General features: G+C 38.6%; 1 protein-coding gene across 1 annotated transcript in view; it reads right to left on the reverse strand.

The window, feature by feature from the left end:
• Positions 1 to 25,671, reverse strand: part of CCDC33 (coiled-coil domain containing 33) — a 195,407-nt gene that overhangs the window by 87,439 nt on the left and 82,297 nt on the right. The window contains 3 exon segments of the mRNA XM_074297009.1: positions 13,810 to 13,881; positions 18,269 to 18,399; positions 20,024 to 20,153. Of these exon segments, the coding sequence (XP_074153110.1) occupies positions 13,810 to 13,881; positions 18,269 to 18,399; positions 20,024 to 20,153 (333 nt within the window).

The following is a 25,671-nucleotide window of genomic DNA, read 5'->3' on the forward strand; positions in this document are numbered from 1 at the left end:
ACCTGACATAGGGGTGAGATGGTTGGAAGAGTGTTCTAGTGGGGAATAGGCAACATATTTATTGGCATCTTCCATAAAAGAATTGTATGGATATTCCATGTAAGATCTTAGGACCATGGGATCCAGAACTAGAATCATAAGATTCACAGACAGAATTACAAAATCTCAGAGACAGAAAGGGCCTTCTTGTCTCATTGTTGTTCAGCACTATCTGACTCTACCTGATCTCATTTGGGGCTTTCTTGGCAAAGAGTGACTCTGATATTTCCTTCTCTAATTCATTTTACAGATGAAGAAACTGAGGCAAACAAGGTTAAATACTTGTCGAGGATTACATGGCTAGTATCTGAGGAAAAATTTGACTCTGGGCCCAGCACTCTATCCAATGCATCACCTAACTGTCTAGAAAGGAGCTTAGAGTCCTTTAATATAATTTATGATATGTCATAAAAATTCCTATCTGTACAGAGACTACAGTTCGAATATCTATCCCAAATGGTCTCTTCTTGCAGACCTCTTTTAGGATAAATCCATAATACTCTATAAGGTAGCCAGTATAGGTATGGAACAGGTCTAGCTGTTGGGAAGTCTTTTTCTAATCACTCCAAGCCTAAATCTATTTCTCTATAACTTCTAGCCATTGCTTTTGTCCTACTCTCTTGAAAAAGTATTATCTCGATCTAAATCATTATTGATCAGAAAAATGCAAATTAAGACAACTCTAAGATACACTACACACCTCTCAGATTGGCTAAGATGACAGGAAAAGATAATGTTGGAGGGGATGTGGAAAAACTGGGACACTGATGCATTGTTAGTGGAATTGTGAACAGATCCAACCATTATGGAGAGCAATGCCCAAAGAGTTATCAAACTATATATACCCTTTGATCCAACAGTGTTAGTACTGGGCTTATATCCCAAAGAGATCTTAAAGGAGGGAAAGGGACCCATTTGTTCAAAAATGTTTGTGGCAGCCCTTTATGTAGAGGCTAGAAATTGGAAACGGAGTGGATGCCCATCAGTTGGAGAATGGCTGAATAAATTATGGTATATGGATGTTATGGAAAATTATTGTTCTATAAGAAATGATCATCAGGATGATTTTAGAGAGGCCTGAATAGACTTACAGGAACTGATGCTGAGTGAAATGAGCAGAATTAGGAGATCATTATACACAGCAACAATGAGATTATATGATGATCAATTCTGATGGACATGGCTCTTCAACAACGAGAGGATTCAGACTAGTTCCAATGATCTTGTGATGAAGAAAGCCATCTAGACCCAGAGAGAGGACTGTGGGAACTTAATGTGGCTCACAACATAGAATTTTCACTTTTTTGTTGTTTGTTTGCATTTTATTTTCTTTCCCATTTTTCTGGTTTGATTTGATTTTTCTTGTGCAGCAAGATAATTATATAAATATGCATGCATATATTGGATTTAATATATTTCTACATGTTTAACATATATTGGACTACTTGCCATCTAGGAGAGGGGGTGGGGGAAGAGGGAACAATTGGAACTCAAGGTTTTGCAAGGTTAATGTTGAAGAATTATCCATGCATATGTTTTGAAAAATAAAAAGCTTTAATAAAAAGAGAAATGAATGATTTGTATCAATAAAAAGGATGAGCTGGGGGGAAAAAAGAAAAATTATCTCTCTTCAAAATGTCAGCCATTCAAATATTTGCAGACAGCATTCATACTCACCTATATCCTTTCTAGGCCAAACACCCTTAATTTCTTTGAGTGATTCTAATACAAAATGGTCTCCAGTCCCCTTGATATATTACTTTCTTCTTCTGGATATATTCTAGAAAATGCTTTACTTTTTTTGTATCATGAACTCTTTTGACAGTATAATCAACTTATAACCCCCTTTTCAAAATAGTTTTTAGCTGCACATAAGATGCATAGATTTATAAAAGAAATCAATTTTATTGAAATAGTACTCAAACTTTTTTTTTTTTTTACAAAAAATTCATGGATCCCAAGTTAAGAATACAAACTCTAGAGACGAATATCTAGAATATAAAACTTCATATGTAATGCAACCAAGATGGATTATAGGAGAACTATAGCTTCTCTTATTTTGTATCCCAAGCTTCTATTAATTGAGTTAAGGTTTTTGGGCTTTTGTTTCATATCCTTGACTTATATTATAAACCTTAGGATTACTTTCACACTAACAAATGTCTAACCACATGTTTTTCATCATGTAGTTATAAAGCTGTTTTTTTGAAGTTGAAACATATGATTGTAGATGTACCCATAATAAATTGCTTCTCACTAGGTTTAATTTAGCATCTTGAGTTCTTTATTGGATCTTAACTATGACTATGACTTATGTAACATGTTAGGCACTCTAGCCAACTTTGTGCTATCTGCACACTTGATTAACTATCTGTTCAAATCATAAAAATGGTAAAAAGCACAGGGACAAGGGTAAATCCTGGGGACACTCCACCAGGGACATCCCTCTAAGTTCATGTGTATTCATCACTAAAAACTCTTTGGGTCCAAATATCCAATCAGTTCTAGTTCCACCCAGATATTCTATTGTCTAGTCCACGTATCTCTTTCTTGTTCACAAGGATCACGTGAAAAGACTTTCTCAAATGATTTGCTAAAATCCAGGTATGGATAAGATTTCACTGAATAACCTCTCTAGTTACCCTGTGAAAAACATAATTAGGTTAGTCCTTTCATGACTCATATTTAATGAAACCATGCTGGCTCTTATGGATCATTATTTCCTTTTCAAAATGTTCATGCATTATGCTTTTAAATATATGAGAAACAGTGACAAATGAGAGCCACCCTTTGGACCAAGACAACTTTGGTTCAAGTACTTCCTCTGACACATAATGCTGAGGGATTGGCTATGGAGAAGTCACCACCCCTAGCATCTTGGGCAATTCTCAAAGATTATTATAGATGGTACAGATACAGAAGGAACACATGATTTGCTGATCTATGTGAGTGGAGGAGATTCTATGCTGCATATGTGCAAATTCTATAAATTTGCTAGAAATTGAAGCCAGACATGTTGACTTATTTTTTACCCTTCTTCCACCTCTATTTGCCCTTCTTCAGGCTTCTTGCTCTCCATGGTTTTTCAGAGATCACTGACAAAGGTTAAGCAATTACATCAGCTTGTTCTTTCAGTTCCCTGGAGTGCAGTTTGTCTTGGTGATTTGAACTCAGTGAGGGCAACATATGCTCTCTTACCATTTCCTTATTCAGTTTTGTTATAAGAAGAAAAGCTAACTGTTTTTTTAGAAAGATCATTTTCCTTGGCATGGAAAACTTTATAGATCTAAAGCTAGAAGGGAGCCAGATACCACTGAGTCAAAAGTTCTTTTACAGAAGAGGTAACTGAGGCACAGAGAGATTAAATAACTTGCCTGGAATCAAGTAACTAGTAAGCATCTGAGGAGAGATTTGAACTAAGGTGTCCCTAAGTCTAAGTCCTATCCACTGTACCATACTGCCTCTCTAATCCATAATTATTCTTCTACCTACTCCACAAAAGGTTTTCTTCTTTGATTTTTCTTTTGGCAGAGCAGTTTTTTATATCTTTTTGTTTTCCTTGATATTCATAGAGTCAGTTCATTTGAAACATTAGCACTCTGACACTATTCTAATAGGACCATGCTACTCCCTTGCATTCATTCATCTGCATTACCTAACCCAACCTCTTCTTTTAATAAGGTCTATGTCCAAGATAACTCAATTGCCTATGCTGTTGGGGGCATGACCATTCAGGACTCAGGAAGCATCTGCTTCTCATTCCTAGAGAAAGATCATAGAATTATAGATTTACCTGGAAAAGGACCTTAGATGCCATTTAGTAAACTAATTCATTTTGCAGATGAGGAAACTGAGAGTGTACAGCTAAGTAGTACAATAGATAGAATGCAATAAAAAGAACTCAAGAAAGACTCATCTTCCTGACTTCACATCTGGACTCTGAGGAAAAATAATTATGATTTTTATTAATAATGATGATGATGTGTGTAATTTATATACTAATAATTTTTCATCAATAATTACTAGATCTGTAACCCTGGGCAAGTCACTTCTTGTCTTAGTTTTCTCATCTGTAAAATAAGCTGAAGGAAATGGCAGACCATTCCTCTATCTTTGCCAAGAAAACCCGAAATGTGGTTACAAAGAATCAAACATGACAACAATAAAAAACTGAGTTTCAGAGAGGTTAAGTAACTTGCTTAAGATCACATAAGTGGTAGGTAGACTAGCCAGGCTTTGAACCCAGATATTTTGTCTCCATTATCTGTCACTCTTTTCACTTTATTTTGCTGACTCTCAAGATTATAAGATTTTATAGCTGGGGCATGAAACTAGATAGTCAAACCTTTCCTTCCTCACACACTATGGAAAGTGTGAATTTTGGAGGGTCATAAGTGACTTGCTAAAGGTAATAGTAAGTACAAGGGGTGATATTTGAGTTCTGTTTTTTTGATTCTATAGGAATTTGATTATTTCCAGTGGACAAAAATAGAACCAATGGGTGGGAATTCCTGAGAGGCAGATTTAAGTCAATGTACGGGTAAATATTTAAAGCTATTTATAAGTGGAATGGTCTCTCATGGTAAACAATGAATTCCCTCTCCCTGGAGGTCTTCAAAAGAGGCTACATGACCATTTGGTGACATTACAGAAGAGATGCTTGGTCAGGTACACATTAGAATAGATAGCCTCTGAAGTTCCTTCTAATGCTAGAATTCCAGGAACTTCAGGCTTCCCCCTATAATTTAGCAATTTAGGACCCATTCTTGGTCTTAGCTTCTAATCAATTCAAGCTGGCATCTATCATTTTGAGGCAGCCAAGTGGCCTGTGCTGTTTGTTACTTCGTGATAGTAGCTGGCCTGACTTCATTAGTGTTTTAATTGGAAATAGTCTTTGAAGACACATAGCTATGCATGACCATGCACTGAGTGTCTCAAGGGTTATTTCTATTTTTTATTTCTGCTGCTGATCAATGCCCTCACCTACTCCTCTTGTTAGTAGTGCAAAGAACATTGGATTTAGAAATCAAAAGACCTGGATTCTGGGCTTGACTTCTCCACTTATAAAGGATGTAAATTGGGTTTTTTTGGTTTGGCATGGGAAATCTTGGTATGAAAACTCCCCCTGCCCATGCATATCCACAATTATAATTGTGGTTGTAATTTATAGCCTTAGAGATTTGTATGGTCCATGGAGAGGTTAAATAATTTGTCTCTGGTCACATAGCTATTATGTACAGAGATGGAATTTTAGGCTGTTTCTCATTGATAGCAAAGATGGCCTTCTATTCATTGTACCACAAAAATATCTATGATATATTATATAGAAAACACCAGCAATTCTGTTTATCTCAAAAGCTGTTTGTGAGAATGGAATAGATTGGGAAATAAAGATCTTTGTAATCACAAAGACTTGTCCCCTCCCTTCTCCTCCTCCTCCTTCTCCTTTCCCCTCATCTATTTTATCCACTTTTCCTCTTTCCCTCTCCCTTAATCTTTCTCCTTCCCTCATTCTACTCCTTCCCCTCCCCCAACCCCTTCATACTTGTGGCCATCTTGGGTCATGCAAAATGCAACAGTTTAGCCAGGCCTGGGCAATTATAGCCCTTCTTCCAGTGCACAGCTGCTGTCCTCGGTGCTGAAATAAATAATCAGCAATTCCAGAGTTGACTACCTTGCTGGCCAGCATCAGAGATAGAGAGGGAGTCTTCCTAGCTGGGGCACACATGTCCCTAATTCAATTAGCTTGCTCCTGAACTTTCCCCTGGGAGGATAGAGCGGAAGCTGACAAATTCGTTTTAACAAAGATATTTTTCTCCCTTCCCCCTTTCCCTCCGCCTTTATGCTTTTGGCTCTGCCCAGCTGTATTCTACTCATTAGTTATCTAACAAACTGAGTCCAGAGAAATCTGCTTCCATTCACTAGTGACCTGGGAGCCCTGATGCAATTTCCACCCAGATAAGGGTGTCTCCGGCAAAGGTTGGAATGGAAACTGCTGGAGCGGAGAAACTCTCTATTCACATAATAGCTTTCATTTCCGTTGGTTATAGTTATATATTTTTATCTCTTTATTTAAATGCACAGACAAAGACATTAGCTCCCTCCTCCCCCGGAGGGAGGGCTCTCTTCACCAGGTGGTAGAGTAGAGCTGGACTCATTTATACTGTCTCCTCTAGTCCCCTTGGCAATATGGAAGCAATAAGCATTCTCCTATCTGGCTCACAGTGGAGAAGGGGCCCTAGTGATGCATTACTTTCTGAGAAAATCATGTCAGTGGGAGCATCCATTGATTGGTTAGTAAGGCATGGTGTTAGGAGGGAGGGGGTCTAAACTCCATAAGGATTTTTTTTCCCAATAATGGCAGGGACATCTTGTTGAGTGGAAATTGAAGCTTTAAAATCCTTTCAAGGCAGCTCCATTGGTAAGTACATGGATATGGACTCTTGTTAGACTAGAAACAAGGAAACCCTGGTAAAGCATTAGCCTATGGCTATTTTTGTGCCTGGGGGTGGCACTTTTGGACTTTCCAGGGATGTCCTGTTCATGGTGGATATGCTTTAGGTGAGCTTTTATTAACCTTTCATTAAAACGAATCCAAATAAGGCAATCCAGAGGGTCAGGAAGGGAGGAGTCTGAATGCTATAAATATGGAGTGATTTCTCTTTGTTGTCGTCTTCTTTTCCTCCTCATTTTCTTCTTCTCTTTCTCTTATTCCTTGTCTGCGTCCAAATCTACTCTCATCCTCTAATTTTTGCTTTTCTATGAGAATGTATTATCCTCTTAGTCACTCAGGTATGCAACCAAGAAATCATTCTTGTCTCCCCTCATTCTCCCTCAAGACCTATATCTAATCAGTTGCCAAGTCTTGTTGATTCTATCTCCATAACATCTTTCAAATCCATTCTCTTTTCTCTACTCAGACTGCCACCACTCTAGTTCAGGCCCTCATCACTTCTTGGCTAGACTGTCTTAATAGCTTCCTAATTTTGCTTTCTGCCTAAAGTGTGTCTTTTCTCCAACCCACCTTCCATATAACTGTCAAAATAATCTAAGGTACAGGTTATTCCCTGCTCAGAAATCTTCAGTGATATTCTTTTTGCCTCTCCAATGAAATGCATCCCCCTCCACATTTTAATATTTTAAGTCTTCTAAAACCTGGCCTCCTCTTAACTACTTTAGCCTTATTTCACTTTCTTTCTGTCTACATAATCTACATTCCAGTGAAACTCAACCTGTTCCCCCAAATACTATTTTCTTCTACTGTGTATTCACAAAAACTGTCATTACGTTTCATCTTTTAGAGTCCTTAATTTTCTTTAAGTCTCAGCTTGAGTACTTTTTAGTCTTTTCCCAATGAAAACATTACTGGAAGCCTAAAGTTGTTAGTAGTGTCTTGACTGTCAACTAACTTGCATCTATGTTTCTGTGTACATGTTCCCTCCCTCATTAGAAGGCAAACTCCTGAGGATGGGAACTATTTCATCTTTATATTTGTATCTCTTTCCCCCATTTCCCATGTCTAACAGAATGCCTTGTACATAGTAGGTATCTGATGAATGTTTGTTGAATTAAATCACTTTTTTTCAGTCATCTTCCATTTTCCTCTCTTCCATATCTTTCTTTTTTCTCCTCCTCATTTTCTTTAGCCAGCATTGTTATCCTCTTCACCCTCCTTCCTATTATAATCTTCTTTTTTATCTTTCCCTCTTCTTTTTCCACCTCCTCCTTTCAATATCAATTGTTCTATATGCTTCCTCATTTGTAAAATGGCTTTTAGAATTAGATAGTCTCTATGTTCCCTTCCATCTCTAATTTGAAAATCTATAGACAAGAATGGAGAGGGACTGGAGTGAGAATTATTACAGGGAGGCAAATCTCATTTTAATAAATGAAATAAGGAAGTATTCATTGATTGATGGATAAGTAGATTATAACTCTTCAAGAGCTGGCAACCTAGAAGTCTTTAAGAGTAGATAATCCCAACCAAAAAGTCTTAGGATTCCTGCATTAGGTAGGATGATCTCTGATGTGCCTGACATTTTCTATGTTCTGAAATTAGAGATTATTCTGTTTTTTGGAAGTATAGCATAAACTCCTTGAGGAAAGGAACTTCAATTTTTTTCCTCTGTGTAGCCCTAGTACCTAACATAGTACCTGGCATATAAGAGGCATTTAATAAATGCTTATTGTTTCATATTCATTTCTCTTCCCCTCCATAGTCCCTAAATAGGACCTTAGGTTTCTCATCTCACTCCTATTTTGAGAGAAACCACTTTCTGCTGGAGTGAGAAGAGCTGATTATACACCCCCTCTGAGAGATGATTGCCTTATGAAGGAAGTGTTGGGGCAGAGGAAAACACCAAATTCCAATGGGAAAAAGCTTTAATGAAAAGGAGAAGAAGATTTTTGAGGGAAGAGTCTATAGTTCTGGAAGTCATTCTGGGTGGGGACTTTTTGTTTTCCCCTAAATCAATTCATGTAGGCATGTAGGTACTACATACTTGTCAGCTCCATCAGAGTCCATGCTGTCCTCAGAGGCATTTCCTTTGTGTTGGAGCCTGGAGGCCCTTCTACCAACTTAGCTCTAGAATCAGTTCCAACACTGATGCCATAGTGGGTAGAAGAAAGTGAAAATGGATGTTTTGGTTGTGTGGGTGTGTGTGTGTGTGTGTGGTGTGTGTGTGGTGAGAGTGTGAGAGAGAGAGGAGAGAGAAGAGAAGACAGAGACAGAGACAGAGACGAGTCGAGAGAGACAGAGAGAGAGACATAGAGAGAGACGAGAGGAAAGTTGAGTGAGACAGAGAGTAGAGTGAGTAGAGAGAGAGTGAAAGATAGAGAGAGTGAGAGAGGAGAGAGAGTGAAAGAAAGAGGAGAGAGAGAGAGAAAGAAAGAGAGAGAGAGAGAGAGAGAGGAGAGAGAGAGAGAGAGAGAGAGAGAGAGAGAGAGAGAGAGAGAACTACCTTCTCTTCCATCTATCCTTGATAAGAGTTGTCTTGGGAGTTCATGGTCTGTGGTTTTTAGGGTGGAATACTCAGAGCTTGGAAAGGGTAGTCCTTCACAAATCATCAGTTTATTTTCTGCATTCAGAAAGATGACATAATATTCTGGATATGTGTCTAAGGAAATGAACGTTCATCTAGTATGGGAACAGCCTATTGTTTGTTGTTTGTGAGCTCTTTTTGAGTGCTGGCCTGGAGCTACTAGATATGGATTTGAGAAAAATCATAAAATACTATAGTAAAAACTCTCCTTCCTCTTCCATTCAACATAAAAAATGCTAAAAGACTTTTTTATAACTCACACCACTCTCCCACAGAGCTTTGAAAGCAGTTTGGGGGAAACGCTAGGCCATTTCTTACAAATAGAATCAGAATCCAGCCTACTCTTCTAAGTGAAGGTAAAAGGGAGAAGCTGGCCCTAATTCCAAGAGTGGAGCAACCAATGGGCCAATCTCATGCTGAGGGGTTTCTGTAGCAAACATAGACCCCAGAACAAGATAAATACCTATACTCTATAGTGAAAATAATATAAGCAGCAACTGTACTTTCTAGGAATCAGGTGATGTGGGTCTAGGTTTGGGTTCTGACACATTAATTATGTGAGTTTAGGGAATTCATTTTAGTCCAGTCCTGAGAGGTCCAAAATAGCATGTCCTCCATTATAACCATCAGGGGACAGAACATTTCAAACAAAGAAAATTCTCAAAAAATAAGAGGAAAAAGTAACATTAGTACCAAATATAAAAGAGCTGGATAACATACCGAGGGAACTGAAATGTATACATGTTTGTAGATAGATTATTTATAATACAGAATGTCTCAAGAAATGCATATATACACGTGTGTATATGTGCAAAGTGTGTACAGCACAGTGATGACGTCGAGAACTTGTGAAATCCTGAAGTACCATCTGAATCATCAAAAAGATCGTTAGGTTTGGGAAATAGTGCAATGTTTATGTGGACATGTGAATGCTTGTACGTGTGTCTGTAAAAACATGTATGCCTCCAGATATATTTATTAGAAATATGAACATACATCTCTATATTTGTATCTTAGTATGAGAGAGTAAATATTTATATGTGTATAAATAAGCATGTTAATGAGGATTGTGCATATATGCAAATGTGCAGGGAGACTTGTGTGTCAATTTTCGAATGCATGTTTATAGACATATTTTTTGGATATATGTATAATGCATAAGCATACGTGTGTGTGTGTATGTGTATAAGTGTATCCTGCACAAGTGTGTGGTTCGTGAATGCTCTTCCAAGGGACTAGGATTGTCCTACCAGCCCACCCCCACCCTGGATAGCCTTTCTTCTTTGAGATTCCTCCAGGAAAAGGCTGTGTCTGCAGGGGGGATGGGGGTTGGCTGTGGGAGGGAAGGAAGCAGCAGAGAGCTAAAATCACAAGTCCCAGATCAAAACAGTCATCAGTGAAATGAATTGGGCAGCATTTTCCCACATGACTAGGAGGGATAATTTAGTGAGGCCGCCAGCTGGAAGGAAAGGGATTAATTCTGCACTTAGAGCTGGTCCTGTGAATAATTCATCACATGGAGACCCCCTTGTGCCCAGACCCCTGGGCAATTATGCCAAGTACTGGCCAGACCTCTTTCCTCTTCCCCATTTCCCCTTTACTGCCGACTTGAATGACCAACTCACTTTCCTTAAAGGTGAAGGAAAGAACAGACTCCTATATGCTCCCAGGAGACTCCTGGGTATTTGTGGGGAGGGAGAGGGAAAGAGGAGAAAGCGCTGATCCCAAAACAGACTGCACTCCAAGAGAAGAGTGTCCTTAATTCTAGGTTACAGTCAGAAGCAGCCTGAAGCAAAGCTGGGAACTTGGCCAAGTCTGTGTTTGGTATTCTTCTCTCCCATTTCTGCATATACTCTTCCCTTTCAGGATCTCTACTTTTCATCCACTTAGACCTCCTAAACAGCCCTGGAAGTTGAGGGAGAAAAGTTCACTCATCTTGGAGGCAGAACAATGAATGTCCCCTTCTGGGAGGAATCACAGAACCCAGAGAGGGTAATTTGTCACTGAGAGGCAGTGTGCTGTAAAGGGTAGAACTCTGGACTTGGTATCAGGAATACCTGGATTGAAATCCTGTACTGGCTATGTGACTCTAGCAAGCCACCTGAGCCTCAGTTTCTTTATCTGTAAAATGGGGAGAGTGGACTTTAAAATTTTCTAAGACTTCTTCCCACTCTTAATCTAAGATCTTATGATCCAATGTAAATGGTGTTAATGGGGGGGTTTTATAATCAGGTTTCACTGGACCAGAGATTTCTCCTGGGCCACCTTTCACATTACATTATATAAGTGACTTCCTCTTTTACTTCATAGAAAGGCCTTGCTTCCTATTTAACCACAACACTGACAAATTGCCTGATGAAACCTGAGAGGAAGCACTATGAGCTGGAAAGACTAAACTGCCCAGTGCTTGGGAGCAGCGAGTCAGTCTGGATTTTGAGGTTGGGGGTTTTGACTTTAGACCCCAATTTTTCTCTACCTTATCCTGGCATCATCAGGGATATTCTGAAGGTGGATTTATGCAGGCACTAAAGATGGACAGAGTAAAAAAAAATTCAACCAAACAACTGTTTGCTGAATATCTGGGGTTCTCTACATGTCAATATTAAAAACAGTTCCTTAACAATTTAAGTGGATTTATCACGCCCCCTTCCAATAACCAACTGTTATTGAGTTTTGATGAGATTGATTTGCAGATGAGTTTTGAAGCATTAACTCAAAGGACTCACTCTCAATCATCATTGGATTACAAATTCAGATTTGAAAGGGGGCTTCAGAGATCATTGAACCCAGGAATTTTTGAGTCTTCTTGTGTCCTGGGTTCTGCTGCCAGTGTCTGGTGAAACTTTGGCTCCTTTCTCAGAATAATGTTTTTAAATGCATAAAATAATAACAGGATTACAAAGGAAAATGATTCTAAAATGGTGAAATATAGTTCTTAAAATATTTTTAAATGCTAGGTTCATGGACCTCAAGTAAGGAACCCCAGATCTAGTCCATTCCAGAAGTGAATAGGAATCTCCTTTATCATGTCCTTCCAGGTGCTCATTCACCCTCATTCATTTATTCAACATAATTTTTGTTGAGTTAACATGACTTCTTGGGTGACTTTCAGCCTCTCACATTCTAAACGAGATACTTGCAGCCCGTTAGACTGTGTTTTAGGGAGCTGTTGCCCAATCATCCATTTAGGAATTTCCTGTTGTAGTGTGATGCCATTGGGTGCAAGAATAAAAAGAGAGCAAAAAAGTAGTCCCAGCCTTCAGAGTAAGAGTGGCTTCCTGTTAACATGCCTTTTGCACATTATCTCAAGAGCCCCACAGCACTCCTGTTAATGAACTCCAAATAGTCCATTATTTAGCAGGCTCATCTTGCACATGTGGATAGGGAAGCCCAGAGAATAACCTGTGCAATCACCTCCCTAACAAGTGATAGATACAAATCCCAACTAATCTGGATAGTCATAGAGGAAGGTTGTACATTTTAAAATGAAAACAAGATAATTAAGGCTGAACAAATGCATTACCTTTATTTTCCATCTATTTTTGGTACATAGTGTCTCCTCCTATAGAATGTAAGCTTTTTGAGGATAGATAATATCTTTGTACCCATAGAGCCTATCAGAGTATACACATAGTATGTGTACAAATTAGTGCATGTGCTATTAGTACAAATAATGAATCCTCTGAAGTGATTGCAGGTATTCAAATTCACACTATTTGAAGTGATAACTATATAAAAATGGACATGTTCCAGCCCAGTGGAAATATGGAGGGGAATTTGAACAATGTACCACTTCAGAGGAATCATTGTTCCTAGAAATCTGGACCTAGCAGTAGATACTTAAATAAATGTGTATTAATTGGATGATTAATGGCTATGATTGAAGTTCATCACAGCAAAATTGGGAGAACCAAGGTAATTTGGAGTATAGATTCAAAGTGGTGGGGAATCTGTTTGAGGTAATTTAGCAATGCTCCACAGGAATGGAGAAAGTAAGAAAAGGTCCTAGGTAAGCAAGAAACACTACTACTTCTGTTGCAGGTTTAAACATTGGTCCTACTCAAGTTTCCCTATGGAAATCTTCCTTAGTAGTACTGAACCTGGATTTATGGTTTAAATTTAAGAAGACTCCTAGATCCAGACTTTCCTTCCCTCTTAACTTACCTTCTCATCCTATTATTTCTTTTTTTTTATTTAGAATTTTTTCCCACAGTATATATGCATGAGTAATTTTTTTATAATATTATCCCTTGTATTCATTTTTCCAAATTATCCCCCCCTCCTTCTTCTCCCTCCCCCCGATGACAGGCAATCCCATACATTTTACATGTGTTACAATATAACCTAGATACAATATATGTGTGTAAATACCATTTTCTTGTTGCACATTAATTATTAGCTTCCGAAGGTATAAGTAACCTGGGTAGATAGACAGTAGTGCTAACAATTTACATTCACTTCCCAGTGTTCCTTCTCTGGATGTAGTTGTTTCTGTCCATCATTGATCAGCTGGAAGTGAGTTGTCATCCTATTATTTCTGTGTCTTGATCTCTGGGACTTTATCATTGTCTGGGATATTCCTAACTTATGCATTATGCCCCCTCTCACTTCCCTCCACCTTTGAGCAAACCCCCAAAAATGGTAAAGAAGGGTCAACAGCAGAATCTGAAGAACTGAATTTGTGAGTCTTATTCAATGTCTTGTCTTAGAAAAAATCATTTGGTCTTACCTCTGAGGAAAGCACTTGGAAAGAAAGGTTAACAGTAAGTGTTCCACCCGAAAGCGCTTTCAGCTTAGTTTTCTGGGAAATAAAGGACAGAGTATCAGTTCATTTAAGTCAGCACCATGTTTTCTGTCATGACCAGCCCCTCACCCTTTCTCCCAGTTGTCTATAATATATAAACCAGTTAGCACAGTAGGCTGCCCACTGGTTTGCGAATCAGCTCTTCTTTCATTACCTTCTTTTCAATCTTCTCTCTTTCTAGTCCAGGGTCCCACTACCTCACTTCAGGAACATCCTCATTGAAATAGGAGTTAGTCTCTCAATCAAGGATTTTCATTCTTGGTGCTCTATAAGCACTATGGAGATGGTAACTAACTCTTTGTATCCCCTTTAGTGCCAAACACACAAGATCTTGTATATAGTGGACACCCAATAAATGTCATGTTACCCTAAAGAGTGTTACCAGGTGTCTCTCTAAGGCAATGGGGCAGCAAGAGTGAGTTTAGCAAGTCAAATCACCAGAAAAGTCACTGAATTTAGAATATTTTCATTGGCACTCATCCCCCTTTATTCTAGGGTATGCTTTGAAATAAAGGGAGTGGTTTCTAAAGTAACATAGAAATTTAAGACTTCTAGGTGAAATACCTCTTTTTCACCTCTATTTACTACTTGGTGAAACAGGAAGAATTCACTCTCTGTTAAGTAGAAGGGAAAGCAGGATCAAAAAGAGGCATCAGAAAATAACTTCCATGTCCCATGATCCTGCCTTCATTTTATGTGGTAAGGTTCTGGGAGCTCTATAAACAAGAGGAAGCTTCTCATAGGAATCTCAAAGTTGACAGGAACTTCACATGTTCAATTTCTACCTTCTATTAATCTGATCTCTCACAATATACTGCCTATGTATTATGGTCAATATGATCATAAGTCACTCCATTTTTGGACAGCTCTGAGTGGTTGTAAGTTTCCCTTTTACAGGCTCAAAGATCTATGTCTCTGCAGGTTTTTGCTCACTGAATCCTATTTTTAGCCTCTGGGGCCAAGTAAAGCAAGCATGATTCTTCCTCTGGAAGGAAGTCCTTCAAATATTTGAAGATCACTATCATATCTCCCCTGTGGCTTCTCTTCTCCAGGCTTTACATCCTTAGTTCTTTCAACCAACTCTCATTTAAGATATTTTCATGTCTCCCTGCTCATCCCAGTTCTGATATTAATAATCTTATTAATAGCAACTATTGATATAAGGTTGGCAGAATGCTTTAGATAAGTTAACTCATTTAACCAGAGATCTTGGGCAAACCGCTTAACCTTTTTTTCCTTTAGAAAGAAAAGGTCAAACTGGCTGGTCTTTAAGACCTCTTCCACTAATCTCTGGAATGCTCCATCTTGTCAACATCCTTCCTAAATTTGATTTCTTTCACTGCTCACACTTCAACTGCCATTGATCTAAGGGGACTTCATACTGTTACTTGTTATTTAAAAAAAGCTTTATAGATGCTATCTCACTTGAAATCATGGCTAGTATTCTTGACTCGGATTCAGAACAACCTAAGTTAGAATTTTGTCTCAAATGATTACTAGGTATGGGACCCTAAACAAATCATTTAACTTTAAGCTGCTTCAGTTTTTTCATTTGTAAAATGGAGCTAATAGGCTACTTCCCAGGATTATGGTAAGGTTTAAATGAGATTTATGCATAAAATACTTTGTAAACCTTAACAATGTAATTTAATTGTTATTTTATATTATACATAATATCATCATATGATATGATAATATATATTTTATATATAAGTAGTTGTAGTAATTAGCAACAGTAGTTAAGTTGTCAATAGTAGGAGGAGGAGGAAGGAGTGATGGTAGTAATAGAAGGAAGAAGAAGAAGAGGAGGAGTGGTAGGAGGAGAAGGATGAGGAAAAGGAGAAGGAAGAGAATTGTGTGGCAGCAAAAGTAGAAATAGGAAGAGTAGTAGTATGTGGTAATAGTAGTAGGAAGAAGAGGAGGAGAAGGTGTTGATAGTAGTAGGAGGAGGAGGAGGAGGAAGGAGTGATGATAGTAATAGGAAGAAGAGGAGGAGGAGGAGGAGTGGTAGGAGGAAAAGGATGAGGAAAAGGAGAAGGAAGAGAATTGTCTGGTAGTAAAAGTAGAAATAGGAAGAGTAGTAGTAGGTGGTGATAGTAGTAGGAAGAAGAGGAGGAGAAGGTGTTGATAGTAGTAGGAGGAGGAGGAGGAGGAAGGAGTGATGATAGTAATAGGAAGAAGAGGAGGAGGAGGAGGAGTGGTAGGAGGAAAAGGATGAGGAAAAGGAGAAGGAAGAGAATTGTGTGGCAGTAAAAGTAGAAGTAGGAAGAGTAGTAGTAGGTGGTAATAGTAGTAGGAAGAAGAGGAGGAGAAGGGGTTGATAGTAGTAGGAGGAGGAAGAAGAACGAGGAAGAGGAGGGGGGTGGTAGTTGGAGTAGTAATAGGACGGGTGATATTAGTAGTAATAGTAATTATACTATTAGTAGTAATACTACTAATAGTCATAATTAGTAAAAATAGTAGTAGTAGTAGTCTCATATAGGACTAAGTAGTAGTAGTAGGTGTTAGTAGGGGGAGGAGGAGAAAGAGGAGGAAGGGATGATAATAAGAGTTGTAGGAGTAGATTCCTTCCCCTACTCTTTTAGCCTCTTTTTTGATATCTTCTTATAATTTTTCCCCTCATTGATCCCATTTCTGACCTCTGGGCCATACAGAACACATTTAAACAATCCCTCTGACTCCTGATACCCCAAGAGTTTTCAAGCTAAATATTCTCAAGACACACACGGAGACTGGAAGTGACAGGATTCAAACCTCATAGGTCTCTTATTTTTCATACACCACATAGACTCTATTTTTTTTTAGGCTGGGGTTAAGTGACTTGCCCAGGGTCACACAGCTAGGAAGTGTTAAGTGTCTGAGATCAGATTTGAACTCAGGTCCTCCTGAATTCAGGGGTGGTGCTCTATCCACTGTGCCATCTAGCTGCCCCATCCACATAGACTCTATACCTTTTAGTAAGATTGTCCAACCAGCCCTGGATCAGTTTCACTACATCATGGTTCACCCCATATCATGTCAACTGGGACATTATGAGATATTTAATCATATACCCAACTGAAATTCTACTATTACCTTTTCTCTATCTCAAATTCTACTGTTAACTTTTCTCTACCTCTTCATGATCTGACAAAGATGTTTTCCTCCCATCTGTTATGCTCTCCAGCCTTTGATATCTATTCCCACCCAAATTAATATGAACAAATGTCCAATAAAAGGAAACTCTACAACATAATTAGAACCTCTAGCTTCTCCTTTTTGGGTTTAGAAGTTAGCTCCCTTCCACCAAGGTTTAACAAAATCATAGATTTAAACTGGAAGGTCTTTCAGGACCATATTTTGCCTCATTTTGCAATGAGGAAAATAAAGCCTTAAAAGGTTAAATGCTTCACCCAAGGGCATTATACATGGTTCCTCTGACTCCAGAGTTGTGAGCCTCATGTCTAAAATGGTAATACCTGAATCTTCTATTTCACTGGAATTTGGTGAAAACCGAGTGAGAATCTGACAGAAAATGGTTGGGAGGTAAAAGAGCTTTGAAACGTAGAAGGACAAACACTTGTGAAGTAGAGTTCAAATATCTCCATCATCTAGCTTTATTCCTTTGCCCAGGCTTTGTATTTTCTCCTTGGCCTAATAGAATTCCTTATTTCCTTTAAAGTTCAGCTTCAGGCCCATGTCTTACATTGCTGTCCCTCTCCCAAAAAACGATATGCATTTATTTTGTATATACTTATATATGTATATTGCTGTTCTCTAGTCTATAGAATGCAAGTTTCTTGAACATAGGGAATATTTCATTTTCATTTTATCTCCAGTACCTAGTACTGTGACTCTCATATAATAGATACTGAATAAATACTTGTTGATCAATTATCTATCTGTCCCATGGAGGTAGCTCCCCCAGCATAAAAGATCAGTATCCATAAGAGAAACATGCCAGTTGGAGATCAGTGGGAGGAACTGGATCGATTTAGCCCAATAGAAGAAACTATAATGGGGGTGCAATAGAGCTGCCTTCCATTGTTTGAAGGGCTATCATAAGGAAGAGAAAATAAGCTTGGTTTGCCAGTCCCCAGAAAGCAATGAGGAGCATTACATGAGAATTTCTGAAAGGCAGAGTTCAGATTGTGACAAAGAAAACTTCCCGACATCTAGAGCTATCTGAAAGTGGTTTGGGCTGCTTTTTGAAGTAATGAATGCCTCATCATTGGAAGTCTTCAAATGGAGATTGACCAAGTTGGGGGGAGGGAGTTTAAATGGCCCCAGAGTTTCCTTCCAACTCAGAGACTCTAAGATTCTGTGGGAAAGGGCCTGAGCAAGGACTATAAGGTGGAGGAGAGAGGCAAGTGATATTATTAGCAAGTAGGTGGAAGTTACTAACCAATATAGGAAGCTTCTTCACATGAAGTGCAGTCGGTGCTCCTGACATCATTTTTCGGTAAACTCGATTGTTGAGCGGCAACACAGAGATACCCAAGGGTTCTATAAGGTTCCAAGATTCTTTCTTGGGCACTGCAGGAAGAAAGATGGAAAACATGGAGAACTTTCCTCCTTCACAAACCTGATCTAGCCTTGTCTCAAAGCCAATAAAACTGCAACTATTGCAATGCTTTCTATGTTCTGTTATTCAATTGATCTTTCTGATTATGAGTATATATGGTTTTGCTTCTTAGAATTTCATTAGGAACTACCCTCTGAGTTTTGTAATATTGCTTGCTGTACAATATATGCATGCAGATAGTAATCAATAAGGGTTAATTATAATCTTTATGAATTGAAAATTAATTCCTCTTTCTTCAGTAGAATCTTGCCATTTCATATGTAGAATCTTCCCAAGAGAGTAGGGAAAATATATACCTCATTTAAGAGAACAATTTAAAACCATTCTCTGGGCACTTGCCAGATAATTGGTAATTTTCATGTTGTGTTATTAAATCTTTCTGTTTACTTTCATCCCTAAAATTGGACATGAAAGTCACTACTCTTTTTTTTCTCTAATAATAATTTCATAGATGAAGTATGTCAGGGAGATATGAATCCTGACTTAAAGACTTCTGGGAGAAAATTAGACAAAAAGAAAAAGATAATTTTAAATGACAGAGAGTAGGCACTGAAGCTATAGGGATGTAGGCAGGTTGTGATACCCAGTACCTGCCCTCTAGAAACTACTAAAAGTTTGTCATTCACTATCAAATAATAAAGACCCGTCCCCCCCCCCCCCCCGCCCCGGCAAGCTTGTGCTCTATTGCCTAAACAAATCTCTGTAACTTCCCTAAGATTGCCATGTTATTGCTTACCTCAATAAATATGTTTGTTCATTACCTGTGATTATCTATTATGTACTAATCATGTGGTGAAGGGGAACTATGTTAGTTAAGATAAAGCTGTTACCCTCTCAATCTATAGGGGGGATTACTTCCTTCTCCTCTTTACCTCTGAATGACCAAGGAAAGAGGCTTTTTTCCTGAGAGTGTAGTACTTCTAGACTACAAAGATCTGTTTCTAGTTTATAGATAAAATTTTAGCTCTATATACTACTAAATGAGAGGAGGAAGGTGTATTAATCTAGTCACGACCACCCATAAAACCCTTCATAAAGATGGAACTTTGTTTTCTCTGAAGACAGGGTAGGAAATTTTAGCTACTAAGCTATAAAGACTCCTGGACCCTGTGGATCCTTTCTACCTGCTCTACACATAATATAAACACTTAATGTTTTGTTCTAAGACTTAGAACAATGACTGAAACGTATTAGACATTTAATAATATTTATTGACTGAGTGACAACTTCAACATTGACTGTTCTGTGAGTTTGGATTCCACAGTCATGATGTGAGTTCCATGAAGTTGGGAGGGTCTGTCTTGTCTTTCTTTTCTCTCCCATAGCATCTGACACAGGATTGAGCATTCAGTAGGCATGTGCTGGGTACAAGATTGGAGCACATATCTTCTTGATAAGAAACAGTTTGTGGCCTTCAAGGAAGAAGACATTGGGCATGCTACTGGGAAAATCTCCCTAGCCTTTAGATTTCCCAGAGTTGCAAGGAGTTATTGACATCAGAGGTACCATTGTGGGAAGATGCAAAAATGTAAACTGCTCTAAACAATGACCACCCCAGCCCTGTTTGGAACTTACTTGGAATCATGGGATAATACTCCAGCACCAGAGCCAGATCTTCATTGAACTGTGTGCACCCATTCCTGGCTTGGTAGAGGAAGGAGGTATTCCATTCGGGCTGTCTAGCAGGCCCACCGGGCTTAGATACCTAATGAGGAGAAAAGGAAGAGAATATCTTAATTGGGGAACCAGCCTTTTCATAGGATAGAAAAAAAATCTGGATAAATAAGACAAAAACATCCTCCTTTCCTCCTATTTCCCTTCTTTTCCCTTTCTAAACCCTATTGGGGTGAAATCTTGGATGTGGAACTATAGAGGAAGTCCCGATCTGGCCTCCTTTCATCTTTCTTCTACCAGCCTCAACTCTTCCCTCTTTCATTTCCCACTCTTTTCTCCCCCACTCTTTTCTTCCTCCCTGCTCCCCTAACTCAACACACATGATGCTTCTGCTCAAGAAAACCAATCAAGTCCCAATTCTGTCCATGCTAATCTGGACTAAGGCAAGACATTCCAGGATAATTCCAAGGCATGACCCAGGGTACTCAACAAATGTCCAGGAGACAAGAGGGTTTCCAGCCCCAAAGAAATCAACAGGGTAGATAAAAGTTAAAAGAAGATTTAGTAAATACATTTCAAGGGCTACAATTGACCCAACAAAGTCACTTGTACAAGGACAAAGTTGAGGGAAGTGTGGCAAGAAAAAAGTCTGCTGATAAAGCTCTGGGTTTTTTAATGTGGAGCAGAAGCCCAATATGAGTCAGCCATATGGCACCAAGGTCAATAAAAATTAGTGTAAGCCATAGACACTCTTAACTAAGGCATAATGTCTACAATACAGTTCTACTTAGTCTACTAGAATAAGGATATAGTTCTGCTGTTCTCTGTCAAAGACAGACCACGCCTGTGTCCAATTCTGGGTGTCAATTTACAGAATGTACATTGAGGAAAGGGAGAATCCAGAGGAAGACAATGAAAATGGTGAAAAGAACAGATGGCATTTGAAGGAAATAGACGTTTTTAGCTTGGAGAAATTATGACAGAATAGACGTGATCATGTTCTTCATGGATTTAAAGGATTAATAGATGGAAGAGGAAGTATACTTGCACTGCTTAATCCAGAGAGGAGAGCTAGTCATAGAGGGGCTATTTCATGGAAATAAATTTCAACCTAGAACTTCTTTAAAAATAGATAAATTTCTGGCTATCAAGGTGGTAGAGTGGATAAAGCTGAGTTGATAATTCTGCTGGAGTCATTTATTAGTTGGGTGATCCTGGACAAGTCATTTAATTTTTCTCAGCCTCAGTTTCCTTATCTGTATAAGGGCTAATAATAGCACCTACCTTAAGAGGGCTGTTCAATCAAATGAGATAATGTATATAAAGCTTCTAGAAAATCTTAAAAATGCTTTATATATATACCAGCTATTATGAATGTAATTATTAAAGAGAAACACTTCAAAAATGAAATAGTCTATCTTGGGTCTAGAGTTTCCTATCACTAGAGGTCTTCAAATGAAGCTTTAAAAATGATCCTATTGCTTAGCTTTCTCTCCTTCTCCCCTGTCTATTTAGTTGTCAAGTTCTATTGTTTCCACTTTCTTAACATCTCTCATACACTCCCATCCCACCTTGCTACAGGCTGGATTATTGAAAGAGTTTGTGAGTGGGTCTGTCTGCCTCAAATCTTTCTTCACTCCAGTCCGTCCTCCACTCAGCTGTCAAATTGATTTTCCTAAAGTGCAAAGCTGGACACAGCATAGTTGTTCACTCCTCTCATCTCAACTCACTCAACTGCAATAGCTCCCAATTCTCTACAGGATCAAATATAAACCCCTCCATTTGGTTTTTAAAGCTTTCGTAACTTGGCTCTTTTGTACCTTAATGTGTTCTAAAACTTACTTGCCCTCCATGTATTCTGCTTCCCTATTTCTCCCACAGGAGACACCATTTCTAGACTCCCAGTGTTTTCATTTGTTGTTCCTCATGCCTGGAATACTCTGCTTCCTCTTCTTCACTTTATAGATTCTCAGCTAAAGTTCTGCCATCTGTAGGAAGACTTTCCTAATCCTTAAACTTCTCTTTCAGAGGGAAGAGTGCCTTCCTTCTGAGATAACACTCAATATATGGTGTATGAATCTTGTTTGTACGTGGTTATTTGCGTTTTGTCTCTCTCATTAGATTGTAAGGGACTATCTTTTGCCTTTTTAAGATCCACAATACTTAGCATAGTGCCTCATACTATAAGACTGACTAGCACATAGTAAACGCTGAATTAATTTTTTTTATTCATTCATTCATCACTAACTTCAGCCATAGACTATCCTTTATGTTATTCATCTCACACCTTCTCGTTACCCTTTTTCCTATAACAAGGACAAGAACAGAGAATGGGGTATCATTAAGAGTGATTTTCAAAGGGTTAAATCCTTTGCCACTGGTATGGTGAGCTGCTGTCTGGCTGAAGGTGAAATGGGGGTTGGGGAAGCCATTGTCTGAAAGACATTAATGGAAAGGGACAGGCTTGATGGCATGCTGGGCTGGTGGAATTAGTGAATATGATTAACTGGTGTAAATGTGACCTCAGTAAACCCATTAACCCTTGTGACCAGAGCATCTTCCCTTGAGTCCAGGATCAGAACCTCTTCCTCTGGGCCATTATCAGGGCTTTTTTGGGCTCAACAATAGGGCAAGTGACTACCCTTCTATCCTTACTCATTCTATCCTCACCCATCCTGCTTTGTACTTCCTTTTAGGGTCCCACATCATTTCCTACCCTTATCATCCCCTCTCTTCACTATTAAAAATAGGGCCACTATCTTGCTATTACTTTCCTCTCTGTGCCCAAATTTTTACTCTAGAAAATGAGGAGGTTGAACTAGGAGATCACTAAGGTCACTTTCCCAGATATCCTGTGATTCTGTGGTTTACTGGAAATCAGAGGCAGATAGTGGAGGAAAATATTCTGAACTGGCTTAGAAACCTGAGATCCAAGTTTTGTTACTCATTTGTGACTGAAACTGTCCTGAAGGAATTATCTCCTCAAAGACATCTGTTTATTCATCTCTAAAATAGAGAGAATGGGGCTTGGAAGAATAACTATAATTTGTGCCTTGAAAACATATCAAGTTCCACACCAATGTCAAGGGTTGTGATAATCGGAATACATAGCTTGCCTAGGGTTTCTCAAGTGGATCTTGGGAACTCTGACAGAGTAAGGATACAAGAAGCTCCCTTTGTAACTTTGTTCCTTAGACTGAAATTCTATCCTTCCCCCACCCCTTATCAGAGACTTATCAGTTTTCTGATGATCTGGAAGGAATCTTAGAGACCTCCTAAAACAGTCCTCCTCATTTTATAAGGGGAGAAATGAAGCTCACAGCAGTTAAAGTACTTGTCAGGGTCCCATAAATCATGAGTGGAAGGGCAAGGATTTAAATTCAGATACTCAGACTCTCAGGACAGTGATCTTTTGGTGATACTCCCTGACTACTCTTTGTGTCAAGAATTACTGGCACAACTTTCTTAAAGTCCCTCCCCATCTGCACAAGACATGTCTCTATAGCCATTGGTCTGGGGTGGCATGGGGTGGGGAAACCTGTATGTCTTGAATTTAGTTAAGCAGTTCTGGGGATCAGGGGAAACATTTCCAGTGTGAGAAAAGAGCATATTCAGAGGAAATGGATGTATCTTTTCTCAACTTCTTGCTCTTTCATGATTATTTAAAGAGAGAGTTGTGTAGTGAGAAATAGGTGGATGGTAGATTCAGGAGACCTGAGTTCAAAACCCAGCTCTAATGTGAACAAATGTTCCATCTTTGGTAAGTCACTGTCCCAATTGGGATGGATGCTACAGCATCTGCCCATCTTTAAAATGAGGAGGTTGGACCATATGCTTTCTAAGGAATCTTTCCATCCTAAATCCTAGGTTCACTCTGACAGCAGAACACAATTCAAAATGGGAAGGTGAGTTACCCTGGAGCACCTTGGGTATAAGGTGGGACCAGAGGAGAAAGATTATTACAGGAGAAATTATCTAACCATTCTGGAGAACAATTTGTAACTATGCCCAAAGGGCTATCAAACTGTACATACCTTTGACCCAGCAGTCTCACTACTGAGTCTGCATCCCAAGGAAATCATAAAGGAGGGAAAAGAACCCACATGTGCAAAAATGTTTGTAGCTCTCTTTGTGGTAGCAAAGAATTGGAAAATGACTAATGCTTATCAATTGGGGAATGGTTAAATAAGTCATGGTATATGAAGATAATGGATTGTTATTATTTTATTAAAAATGATGAACAAGCTGATTTTAGAAAGGCCTGGAAAGATTTACATGAACTGACGATGAGTGAAACAATCAGAACCAGGAATACACAACAACACAATACACAGTAGCAACAAGATTGTGCAACGGTCAGCTATGAAAGATTTGGTTCTTCTCAGGGAACAGTGATCCAAGGCAATCCCAATAGATCAAAATAGAAAACTCCATCTACATCCAAAAAAAGAGAACTATGGAGATTGATTATAAATCAACACATGCTATGTTCACTTCTTCTTTTCTGTTTTTTTTTTTTTCTTTTGTGGCTTTTCTCTTTTGTTCTGGTTTTTCTCTCCCAACATGATTCATAAAGAAATGTGTATTGAAAAGTTAATATACATTTATAACCAGAAAAAAACAATAAAAAAGGGAAGAAAAAGATTATTACAGGAAAGTGGCTCTTGGGATTAGGTTACTACCCAAGAGCTTGCAATTGCATTCACTTTGGAGATCATGCATCATCTCAGAGGATTCCTTCTGATTGGCCCTCCATCAATGAAAGCTGAACTTTTTTTTTTATCAATTCAGTTCAATAGAAGCTTAGCTCTCTGACCTATAGAACCTTTCATAATCTGCCTCCATTTTTTCCTTAGAGAAAATTATTACTCCTTCCTTCACACACTTCACATTCTGGACAGATTGGCCACCATGCTATTTCCCAGCATTTCATTTCCCACATCCATGACTTTGTACAGGCTGTTTCCAAAGTTTGGAGTGTTTTCTCCTCATGTACACTCTTGAAATCCCTTGCAGCCTTCCAGCTCATGTCACCTCATATGAGCATCTTCTATTCTCCTCCAATGGTTAGTTCCTTCATTCTTTCCCCAAGACTTTATATTTATTTATTTATGTATTTATTGTATGAAGGCAAAGAGACAGTGCTCTTTATCTCCTCTCTTTTGGTTCAGGTAACACTAGTATCCATTTCATTGCAAATAAGCAATAATATCCACCCTTGATCTTGTGTTTATCTTCCTCCTGCTTATTCCTATTCCTTTCATGTTAGTCATAATTAAAAAATCAACATTACTTTGCCCTCCAACCCCTCTCCCAAACAATGAATTAGTAAGCCTTTGTCTAGCCTTCAAGACTAGGATTACTTTGCATTCCATTTTCTTCTTTCTCTATTTCTATTATCTCCATCTCTACTTCTACATTTATCAACTTCATCTCTATCTCTTCAGGAATGTCGTCAAACAATCACACATTCTCTGCCATGGCCTATGATAAAAACAAAACTTCTTGATGTGAATTGTTTCTCTAGCTGAGGAACTGTAACAGTACTTTTCCTTGGCAGTTTTCTTCTCCTAGTACATTGTACATTGTAATTTCCTTGAGGCTATGGA

This window comes from Sminthopsis crassicaudata, chromosome 2, assembly GCF_048593235.1.
Source record: "Sminthopsis crassicaudata isolate SCR6 chromosome 2, ASM4859323v1, whole genome shotgun sequence".
NCBI classification, from domain to species: Eukaryota; Metazoa; Chordata; class Mammalia; order Dasyuromorphia; family Dasyuridae; genus Sminthopsis; species Sminthopsis crassicaudata.